Below are 11957 nucleotides of genomic sequence, written 5' to 3'. Positions count from 1 at the left end.
CATAAAATGATAAATATAAAGACATAGTATGTGACTTTTAATTAACAAAACATATGCGTGCTTTCAATGAAGTTGTAATTTGTAGTCTCTTTCACATCTATATGGAGAAGAGAAGAGAAGAAAAGAAAAGAGAGGGGTTACTACTATAGAGAAGAGAATAATAATTAAATTTGGGGATTAAAATTTTTAATTTTGATTTAGGGATCAAATTGCACTATAAAAGTTTACTAATCCACGTCAACTAGCCGTTACCTGGACAGCGTATTACAGAGGAGTCCAGATCAGCTTTCCGTGGTGCCAGGTGGACGGAATGTACCAGAAGGACGAATCTAAGCCCGGGAGTACAACTTCAGGGATGAATATGGGTAACTTTTAAGTTCAAGACTACTATAAAACTCAAATACAACTTCAATGACCACTTTGAGACTTATCTCGATAGTAGATCGATCTAGTCATCTAGCAACGCAAACTCAAACTGAAACGATGACGTTACTGATCGTAATTATGAATGACGCGGAGAGGAATGCGTCAAGAGGACTGGTACTGCTCCATCGTCACACGGCCACCGCAAGAACACCGCCGCTGCCAGACCTTCCGGAGGAGTTGATAATGGAAATCTTGCTGAGGCTTCTAGCAAGGACGCTTGTTTTTCTAAGGAGCGTCTGCACTTCATGGAGAAACCTAATTTCCTCCCCTGACTTCACCTGCAACCACCTTTATCGTTCATGCTTACGCGATCCAAGTTTGACTCCGCCACGAATTGCTTATTACACTCACAGTTCTGACTACCGTGATTTGTATGGTGTTATCGAATCTTTCTCCGTGCAGTCAATATTGGATAATCCTTCTGAGCCTGCTAAAGTCGATTACTTCAGTGGACAACGCTACCACAGAATGGTTGGTTCTTGCCATGGATTGTTATGCTTTTTTTATGATGATGGCGGCCAGAATACGCATGGCATCTTGTGGAATCCCTGTACCGGATTCACATTCCAATCACCGCAAATCAGCGGTCAAGCCACCCTTTGTGGCTTTGGTTACGATCATCTCAGTGACAGCTACAAGCTTTTTGGAATTATAAGGAAGAAAGTGCCACTGCCATCTGGTTTGGAATTTAGTAGTAGAATTTATACATTTGGACCAACTTCTTCGTGGAGAAAAATTGATGATATCCCATTAGGCCTACTTGGTGTCCCAACTGACGACCTTTTTATGCCTGATAATATGGAAGGGGTATTTTTTGGTAGTAATAGAACATGCACTATTAATTGGAGTGAGGAATGTTAGGGCCAGCAATTTTTGTGATTTATAGTCATCAAATAGCCATCAATGATGGTTTTAATGGTGTGAGATTGGTGTGAGATTTCATCCAATGATCCACTTTCTTTACTAGTTACATGCTGATCAGAATTTAACAAAGTTGCTGGCCCCTAGATTTTTCCTAATTGGAGTGTTAATCATGTGGTTGTTTATTTTGATTTGGGTAAAGAGATTTATGGTCATTTTTTCCTGCCTTATACCGATTTAGATAATTATTTCTGAAGGATGAGCACTTACTTATGTATCTTGAAAAACTGTCTTTCTGTTTGTTATAAGCTTTTGAATGCACAACACTGGTTTCTGTGGCAGATGAAGGAATACGGAAATGCTCAACCTTGGACTAAATTGGCAATCATTCCCTTTCACCCGCAACTCGTAAATTTGGGTTTTCCTCTACAATCTCTCTACATCTCGGAAAGTGATGTTCTTTTGGCCATTTCTCCATCTTTAAGAATAGTTTTGTTTAATTTAAATGATGGTAGCATAGATTTACCTGTGATTGACGGCACTGGTGATGGCATGGAGAACTAAATGGTCTTCGAAGCAACTCGTCCGAAATGCTCAAACCCAAGCCTATTGTCTCTTAAAACCTGTGTGCACCTTCACTTGGTGAAGTCTTTTGTAACATTAGTTCACTACCAACTTTGTTATTAATAATGTTATCAAATTTATTTATATGTTTATTTTTCAGTTGGATTTAAATTAGATGTTGCAAGCATAATGTTCTTTACTGTTTATCGTTAAATATAACCAAAAAATAAATTTACGATCGAATTTGTTTGTATGTGGCCTATTATATATTAAAACTTTAACATTGTGAGTAAAAATTTCAAGTACACATTAGAAGTTTAGGAAGATTAACACTCTTTTTTGAATGCTAACTGCTCAACAAATCAGTCTTAACAAAAAGTATTTAATTATATCAAATTTTTTTTAAAATTAACAGACTCATATTTACATAATTTCTTTTAAATAAAAAATAAAGACGAACTTATTCAATAAACAGATCTCGTTACTAATAATTAGATCCTAAGAAATTCTCTTAGTAATTAAGGTTTATTAGAAAATGCTTGGCCACCCAACTTTTTTTTTTCCTTTTAGGACTACTCATAATGAGTATCTTTTGTAATAAACTTGTAAATAACATTAAAAAAAGAGAATACATTAGCTAATTGCAGCTAAACTTATTCTCTTGGTTTTTCTTTTGCTGCAGTAGTTATTACTTCATTAATTATTCTTGTCAATTTACCGTTCTATTGAATTTGTTGTTACTTTTTAATACACAACTGCATATATATCTTTATCTGTGAAATTTTTACTGTATAACACTTCCACAAATATTCAATAATCTTTATACTATTAGGATTTAAAAAATATAAAAAAAAAATAAATTCTAAATTTTTTAATCTTTTGACAAATTAGTCCTTTAAAATATTTAATTATAAAAACATTTTTATTTTTACAAACAAGAGATATATAGATTTTTTCATTTATTTACTGGCTATCCATTACCCATTACGGTAGCAAGGAAAAAGGAACCAACAATTTAAAAGACATTTAGATTTAGGTCATATTTTGTGAACCTCATGATCTTGTGCTTGATAAACCTTTTTCACTGACCATGACTCCATGAGTAACAGCACCAAGACCCTAAGCAATTAGCAGCGATAAACCTTTCTCACTGACCATGACTCCATGAGTAACAAGCATCAAGACCCTAAGCAATTAGCAGCGGCGATGTTGGCATTACTTAACAATCACCCAATTTAAAGACCTAAATGTCCTCTTACTTTTTGGTCTCTTTTTTTACTTTGGCATTGTAATAGAAAGACACTCTAATATTCACATCATTAATTTTTGTGATTCTAGAAAGGTAGATGGACATAAGAACTTATATGCCTCAAATTTATAAAACATGAGTATTTTGTAATTAAATATTTAAAAAAATAACTTATCAAAAAATTAAAAGATAACCTATTTTTTTCCCTAAAATTTAATATTTAGAGTTTAATGTTAGTCAAGTGTTAGCCAAAAATAATAAATTTTATTAATAGAAATTTCATGGTTCATTCACTTATTTGAGTGCTCAAAAAGTTAATCAGAATAAAAGAATAAGAATAAAAAATTAAATTTTAATTAATTAATATTAATTCATTTATATTGTAAAATTATTTTTTAATACTTATTTTTAGAGAATTTAAAATTAATATTTAAGATTTGACCAGTAGGATTTAGAATTTATTTTTTAACATGCATTTCATAGAGTTTAGCTTTTTAGCTTTATTCTATATATTTTGAATGTACCTTTTAGCTAATTATCCAAAATTTTATAAATATTAATTAAATATATAAATTATTTATTAAATATAAAAGTTATCTAAAAAATTATTTGTTAAATTTATACTATTTTTGAGCTTTTTTAATCATTCTCTTATTTCGAAGTTATTTAACTAAATATTTCAAGTGCATTTGTCCGAATTAACAAAAATTCTGCTATTGAAGATGCTTTTATTTAAGAGTGATGTTACACGTATAAATATTTTTATAATTAAATTTAATTAAGTTGGTGTAATTTAGTGAAAAAATGTGAATGTAGATTAGACATAAGTATTAATTTTTTTTTCACGCTTTTTGCAATATAAATTTTTATTGGATAACACAAAAATTTATTGATTATAGTATACAAATTTTTAAAATATAACACACAAAAATTTACATATAACACAAAATTATTAATATAGTATATAAATATTTACATATAACATACAAACTTTTATACTTAGCACAAAAATTGTAGTCTTTCAAAAATTTTTATGTTACACATCAAAATTTATATATTATGTACCAAAATTTTTATATTGTGCATATTTTATTGGTATAATTACAAATTTTTATATATAATGCACAAATTTTTACATATAATACACAAATTTTGTTGCAAATGTATTTTATTTATTGGATAAGTCAATGTTCGAAATACATAGTCCTCACAAAATTTGTGTGATGGACATCAAAATTGACATGTTATATACTAAAATTTTTGTGTTGTATATATTTTATTGATATATTTTGTTTATTAGATAAGTTAATGTTCTGAATATATATTCCTTCAAAAATTTGTGTGATAGACATCAAAATTGATATGTTATATACTAAGATTTTTGTGTTGTATATTAAAATTTATATGTTATGTATTAAAATTTTTGTACTCTAATTTTTTTAACATTTATAGTGACAAATAATATTTTTGTTTTTAAAATTAATTTGTTATTTTTTAAAAAATTATTTAAAGACTTAAAGTGCTTATAAAAAATTTAAACAAATGATTTTTTTATAATAATTTTTTTTAAATAAATATTTTTATGATTAAAAAATTAAATATAAAATAATTTATTTATAACTTAGACTTAATGTAAGTTTTTATGTTTTAAATTTTTTTAAAATGAATTTAATTAAATTATTTATTCAAATAAATTCTTAATTTTAATTGGAGAAAATAATGGCCACTCAAGGAATAGCAATAAAACACAACGCGCAGCCTTGCTATAATCATACAATTTTATAATCAAGAATTTCAGATAGATGGTATACAATGGTGAGAGATTATAGGCAAAATAGAAATTACAAAAAAAAAAAAAAAAGTTAAAGACTCTGAAATCCTGGGCTACCATTTTGGTTCTGAAAACCTCTCTTAAACTGACAAAGACAAACAAGCAAGCGACTCACCCTATAAATAACTATGTCTAAGACAGAAATATAAAGATAACAATATAGAGACCTTTATGATTTATCAAACACACCCTATAAACGCGAATTCAATGTAGAACTTGATCTACCTTGTTTTTCTCCCCCATCCAACTTCCACATAGAACAGAAAGAAACAGCCTGTCCCTTCCAGAATAGTCCAACACACTTGTTATCCTCCTCAACTTTCATCTCCCAATTACTATCATATTTCCTTAACAAAGCTCTAGCTCCATCAATGGTATCCTCTCCAAGCATTCCTCCTACAAACCCTGCCTCCTTCATTCTTTCACACCATTTCTCTTTCCCTTCATTCATCTCCCTCTGGTTGGTCAGGGCCTTCGCCGCCTCGCCTTCCATCACTCTCCTTTCGTCACTCTCCCGGCCCTTGAATGCAACACTCGTGGAATCCAAGAAACTCCACAGGTACTCCACTCTCCGGGAGAATCCGGCCGCGAAGTTTCCACAGCCATTGCAACTGCATTCAATGTTGTTATCACTTAGTATCACTCCTTTAGGCTCCATGCTTCTCAAAGCCTTCAGAAACTCGCTTCTCTCGTCAGGATTTCTGTGATTCAAGTGGTGGAGCCTAAACTGCGCACAGACAATAAATGTTTCATCCGAAGATGTGTCGATACTCTTCGAATTCAGTGTCTGTAATTCAAGATTATCAATCCTGTTTATCTGCAAATTGAGCTTAATGGTTTGAGCATAACCAAGGAGGTAAGAAGAGAAGTTATCACCGGGTGGACCTACAGAGAAAGGAGTTTCCATGTTCTGTTCATTTTCATTGGAGGAAGCGGTTACAACGGTTAGGCGAACCAGAGGAGGAGGTCCGCCGGGTCTTCGGGTTAACGCCTCAAGAAAAGTAGGCCATTGGACACCATGGGAGACTCCAATGTCAAGGATGTGAAGAGTACGCGAACTACTTGATTCTTCTTCGGAAAGGAATTGAAGGATTGAAGCGTTTGCAATGTTGTTAGGAAAAGAAAACCAAGGGCTAACCTCATAGAACTTGAGGAGTGTCTTATGGAAGAATCTGGAGTCCACTGATGCAAAAGTCTTAGTCCCTGAATCGTTTGTTATGGTAGAAGAAGATGAAGAAGACGAATACGATGAGGATAGATGGTGTGTCAGTGCGCTGAGTCCGTGTGCCGCGAGTCGGTGATTCGCATCGCCTGTAGGCGAGGCTAGCTCATGGAGCACATACAAGAGGTGCTGTACACGATTCAAATTTTTAGCATTTATAGCTAAAGCACAAGGGATGAGCAACTGTTCCGCCCACCTACCTTCCTTGTTTCCATTGTTGCAGTTATTGCCATTGTTCTTGCCTCCACCTATATTGCATAGTTACAACTTACAAATATGAATATGGTGTTTGATAAGATAAAAGGTCTAAAGTAATTAATATGCTTCATTATTGTTGTGTTGAGCTCTAGCTTTCAGAAAGTAAAGAATTAAAGGAGTATATAGAGCTTCTACCTTTTTTGTTCCCACCAGATTTTCTAACACTAGTCCCTTCGGCAACTGAATCGCCATTGTCAACTTCATTAGTTGAACGAGCCTTGAATTTCTTGGCTCTGTGGCTCTGTGAAGGCTTTTGGACCGAGCAATCATTGTCGCTGGAGTTTCGTTTCTTCGTCGGCAAGTCTGAAACTGGTAGGTTGTTGTAACTGTAAGGTTCAGGATCCGAGGGTGTTGTGCAGGTTGTACTGGTGGCAGTGGTGGCCACCACGGCGGCAGTGCCGTTTGCGGCATTCGGGGATCCGGTGCCGGCATCAATTTGGTTATGGTAGCAGATTATGTCTTGGTTTTGATCCCAGAACTGATAATCTTGAATGGGATATGGATAATCCAAGAATGGTGGGAAGAAAGAGGCAGAACCTTCTAGCTGCCAGTCAAGAGCATCTTGTGTTGGGTTTGGTTCCATGTTCATTGTTAATGGTAATAGAAGGAAGAAAATTGAGAAGGATTATTGAAGGTTTTGAAGGGGCCTAGCTAGTACTGTTGGATCATTGACTGAATGAAGCTAGGAAGGGTAGGACAATAAGAAGTGTTTTTTTAAGTTCATCTTTTTTTTTTCCTGCAAAATCATTTTAATATTAGGCATATGGGTTAGTGTGATGTGATGATGTTTCCTAGTAGTGCCAAAAGAGGGAATTTTCTAATTGTTCGTGTGCTGTTCGTTTGGAAGATGTGATGTTTTATTAAGGCTTTTAATAACACATGAGTAGTAAATATTTGAAAAATCTGACAAGGGTAATGCTATTTGTGATTTGTATATTAGGTTAATGTCTTAGCTAGAGGAGGAGATGGAAAATGTTGAATAGGTGAGGTCTGAGGTGAGAGCGTAGGGATTATTATTTTATAAATAGTTTGAAACTAATTGTTTAAAAATAAAATATGAATTTAGATATACAAATAATATTACTCATTTAGTTTTCTTTTGTTAATAACAAATAAGATCTCAATTTTTTAAAAAGAGTTTGGGATTGAAAATTGGATTGTTTTTTTTTTAATATATATATATATAGATAAATTATTGTACTCTCAAGTCTCAATTAACGTTTATTACACTATTTTAAATTTTGGCATGATTTGCTCCAACTATGAATTTTTGTATTTTACCTTATATTTTATTAGGTACAATTAGAAATTTGACTGTATATACTAAGTGTACACTAAAATCAGTTACTAATATAAAATATATGTTAGAATATAAATACACATTGAACATAAATTAAATTACATATGTATTTATACATAATATACATAAATATATTGGTGACTGATTTTAGTATACGAAAAGTATTTTTGTTATAAATTATATTTTTATTTTCAAATTATATTGCTAAGAATTTTGCTATGTAAAAAATTAGTTAAAAATGTCTTAAAATTAGTGGTTAAAAAATTAAAATAAAACATTTTGATTTTTTAATACACAATTAATGTATTCAATATATTAAAAATAACCAAGTTAAATTAAGTTTTTTTTTTTCTTATTCTTTCATCGTTCTTTTTCATTTGATTTTTACTATGCCAATAAATTATTAAACTAATTTGGTTGAACTTATTACTAAAATAATTTAGTCATGTAATATGGTTGTATGTATTCTAATTAAATTTTTTATTTGTATTAATATCCTTAAAATACTTATTAGTAAAATCCCTATTGAGTGGTTAGGAAATTAAGATAAAAAAAGGTAGGAGACTATTTAGAAACCCTATTTTTATAAACACTTGCATCGGCAACTAGGAGACGATTATGTCTCTTCTTTATATCGTGTGGTTAACTTGTTGTTTTTGTATTTATTAGAGATTGAGATCTACAATGCATAGGATTGGTAGAGGAATTTCTTGGAGTTAGTTGAGGTAGTAGGATTGTGATGGGTTCTTTTCAAAACTCTAGCCGGCAAAAGGTGTTTGACTAATTGGAAATTCTTTAAGAAAAGTTTTCGTCTGGCAAGGCTTCTCCAACTTTTTGTGGGTTTGTGCTGTATTTTGTTGTTATGTGATGTGTTTATCATTTTACATTTATTCCCCTAAACTGATGTAAGTAGGGTATCATCTAAAAATGTAATATTTAACATTTCAGGTCTTAACAACTTTTCGCACCATTTTATTCAATGAAAAAATAATAATTAATTCTCAGTTTTAACTTGATAATCAAAACAGTTTTCTAATTTTTTTTTTTTTACCAAAGATATAAAGACTTGAACCCGCAACCTCTTAGATGAGTATGGAGATATTATGCCATTTAAGTTATTACTCATTGGCAATAGTTTTCTAATTTTTAAACTAATTAAAATGGTCTATTGTATTGAGTTTAAATCGTTAATCAAATTAGTCACCAAGTTAATGTCGTTGACAAAAATTTTACGTGCTATGCTAACTTTCACGCTGACATAATATTAGATAGATATAATAGTTAAACTGATCTCTTAGTTTTAACTTAATAATCAAAATACTTCCCTAATTTTTTAAACTAATCTAAATGGTCCATTAATTTTAGTATTAATTGGGTAATGTTAAGTAGAAAAAAAAAAACAGCCAAAACTTGTTTTATTTAGTATTAATTAATTGTCACAACAATTAATAAATGCTAAATAAGGCAAGTTATGGCTGTTTTTGGCTGATTTTCTTTGGTTACCAAACATTTCCGTAATTTTTTAAACTATAAATCAAAATGGTCGCTCCATCAAATATGCAAAAAAGCCAAACTCATTCTCTTGCAGTATCTCTTAAAAGAGGCCTGCTACACATATAAGTCTTTTTGGCTTACAAGTCTTACAAGTTGGCACAAGCTCAACAAAAAACACGCATTACATTCCCACATTCAAGAGTAAATAAACGCACGTTATTCAACCATTTCCTGTTTCCAAAGCGTGCTACTCACCATGCATTATAAACGACTCTTCTTCTTCTTCCTCCATGAAAACGAGTTTCTTGCTAAATTTGAAGATAATGAAACTTCAGAAATACACCCAAATGATTACAGAAATGCACCCAAAGGATTACAGAAATACACCCAAACGGTTACAGGAATTCACCCAAAGAATTACAGAAATACACCCAAAGGATTACAAAAACTACACCCAAAGAATTTAAGAAATACATCCAAAATTCGTTGAAGTACACCTTATGCATAATTCATAACTCTTTCTCTTTCTCCTCCTCATCTTCTGCTTCTTCTTCTTCAAAAACGATTTTAGAACTTGATGTAAAAAAACAATGGAAATCAAGAATAACGAAGAAAGAAAACAGAGAGAAAAGCACGTAAATGAAGAAGGAGAAAGAGAAGGCAAGAAACGAAAGAAAAGAAGAAGAAGAAGAAGAAGAAAAAGAAGAAGAGGAAGAAGAACGTGCAGCAAGAAGAAGAAGAACGTGCAGTAAAAACGTGCAGTAACGGTTGAAGAAGGAGAAAGAGAAGGCAAGAAACGAAAGAAAAGAAGAAGAAGAAGAGGAAGAGGAAGAAGAACGTGCAGCAAGAAGAAGAAGGTGCAGTGAAAACGTGCAGTAATGGTTGAAGAAGAAGAAAAAGAAGGCAAGAAATGAAAGAAAAGAAGAAGAAGAGGAAGAGGAAGAAGAACGTGCGCAAAAAAAAAGAAGAAGGTGCACTTGTAAAGACTTGTATAAAAAAACGCTTGTATGTGGAGAATTTCTCCTCTTAAAATAACACTTTAACCATGAATATGGATGAAAATAGAGTTCATAGACCTCAAGTATGTAAATGGCAATTTATATAACCAAATCCAGCACCTGTAACTTGGGTTTATCGACAGGGGCGGAGCCACCTATACCAAAAGGGGGGCAATGGCCCCTCCCAAACTTCAAATCTTTTTTATAAATTGTGTACAAATTTTATTTTAGCCCCCCTTAAAAATTTTATTTTACTTTTTGTTTATTACAAGATTAATTTTTGGCCCCTTCCTCAACTTTAACTTAGCTTTGTCCCTGTTTGTCGAGTGGTTAACTCATTTATTTATTTAAATAACTGTGGAGAAGTTTAAATCCTATCTTATGCATAAAACAATCCTTAACCAACACCTTTAAATAGAATTTACATTCGCAACAAATTAGTATTTAACTTGTTAGACTTAAAAATATTGTAGAAAAATAAAAATAAATCAAGCCGCTGTACTTGTGCAAATAAAGTCCCAACACAAAATTAATCTGACATTACTACATCACTAAATTAATAGATCATACCACGATATCTATTGTTTAATATTTATTAAAGAAATGTTGGTCCTCCTGAATAACTCTTCACACAAAAAATTTGCAATCCATCCCAGAGAAAAAAAAATCATGAGATTTATTGTACCACAAAAATTTTGAAAGTCGGTAATTTTTAATAATTTTAATAATTTTAATCAGTAATTAATCAATATAAATATTAAATTATTTTTAATAATTAAAATTTATTAATTAATGTATACAAATTTTAATAAATATAAATATAAATTTTATTAATTTATGTGTTTAAATTTTGATAAATATAAATATAAATTATATATTTTATGTATATAAATTTTTATAAATATAAATATAAATTATTATTAATTAAATACTAAATACTGATTTAAAATGATAGTATTTAAAAATGAGTACTTTAAAACTTTCACCAGCCATGCCAACCTAGTCAAATCAGTTCGAGAGTTTCACACAATTTGTTAGCATTATTGTTAGTATTTAAGGAGTGTTACGAGAGATGTATTCTTTTTGAACATCAGAAGTAGAAAAGAAGAGGAAGAGATTCTTTCTTTTAAACATGATGGCACTGTGAGTAGGTTTTCTTTTTGAATTTTTTAAATTTTATAATCTTCCAATGATATTATTTTCAGTTATTCTCTCTACCCAAGCAGTAAAATAACGTCATTTTAATGCTACGCAAGCGTAGAAGTTAATGTGTTATGTAAAATTTTTATTGGTGACGATTGATGGAAATATCATTTTGACTATGATTTAAAATTAAGGGACTATTTTGCCGAGTTTTAAAATTTGGGGACTATTTTAAGGGCAAATCACTGGTTTAAGTCAGGTTAGAAGAAAATTACGCAAATCAGCCAAATCAAAAATTGGTTCATAAATCTACTAATGCACATTTGTATATAATTCGAATTAGGTAGCTTCGAACTCAATTTACATGTAATTCGAATCACATAGATTCGAACTACACACACGCACACACTCAATAATTCGAATTAGCGTGATTCAAATTACACAAAGCTTAATTCGAATCAGGGTGATTCGAATTACACCCAACAACGAAACCCTAAGTAATTCAAATCAAGTTGATTCGAATTACTCATTTGTTAGCTTTAGTGGTAATTCGAATTGGGGTGTTTCGAATTACACTTGGTTCGCCTATAAAAGGAGTTCGAACCACCCTC

General features: G+C 31.2%; 2 protein-coding genes across 2 annotated transcripts; one reads left to right on the top strand and one right to left on the bottom strand.

Annotated features, from left to right (window-relative positions):
- The first annotated feature begins 483 nt into the window (after positions 1 to 483).
- On the top strand, positions 484 to 1851 carry LOC107615111 (putative F-box protein At3g24700). The gene is made up of 2 exons (XM_016317225.1): positions 484 to 1233; positions 1630 to 1851. Exons 1-2 carry the CDS (start codon positions 484 to 486, stop codon positions 1849 to 1851), a joined length of 972 nt encoding a protein of 323 aa, XP_016172711.1.
- Positions 1852 to 4860: 3009 nt separating this feature from the next.
- On the bottom strand, positions 4861 to 7133 carry LOC107615113 (GRAS family transcription factor). Its single transcript, XM_021111614.2, has 2 exons — positions 6547 to 7133; positions 4861 to 6401 (listed from the first exon to the last, which is right to left on the bottom strand). Exons 1-2 carry the CDS (start codon positions 6998 to 7000, stop codon positions 5122 to 5124), a joined length of 1734 nt encoding a protein of 577 aa, XP_020967273.2. The 5' UTR covers positions 7001 to 7133; the 3' UTR covers positions 4861 to 5121.
- Positions 7134 to 11957: the final 4824 nt, after the last annotated feature.

Source organism: Arachis ipaensis, chromosome B9 (genome assembly GCF_059453495.1).
Source record: "Arachis ipaensis isolate K30076 ecotype BB chromosome B9, ASM5945349v1, whole genome shotgun sequence".
NCBI lineage: Eukaryota > Viridiplantae > Streptophyta > Magnoliopsida > Fabales > Fabaceae > Arachis > Arachis ipaensis.
This window is presented reverse-complemented; position numbering and strand designations above follow the sequence as displayed.

Coding starts and splice junctions, on each gene's coding strand:
- LOC107615113 (XM_021111614.2), bottom strand. CDS start 7,000: ATGAACATGGAACCAAACCCAACACAAGATGCTCTTGACTGGCAGCTA. Junction 6,402..6,546: donor ATCTGGTGGGAACAAAAAAG/GTAGAAGCTCTA, acceptor TATGCAATATAG/GTGGAGGCAAGAACAATGGC.
- LOC107615111 (XM_016317225.1), top strand. CDS start 484: ATGACGTTACTGATCGTAATTATGAATGACGCGGAGAGGAATGCGTCA. Junction 1,234..1,629: donor TGCCTGATAATATGGAAGGG/GTATTTTTTGGT, acceptor TTTCTGTGGCAG/ATGAAGGAATACGGAAATGC.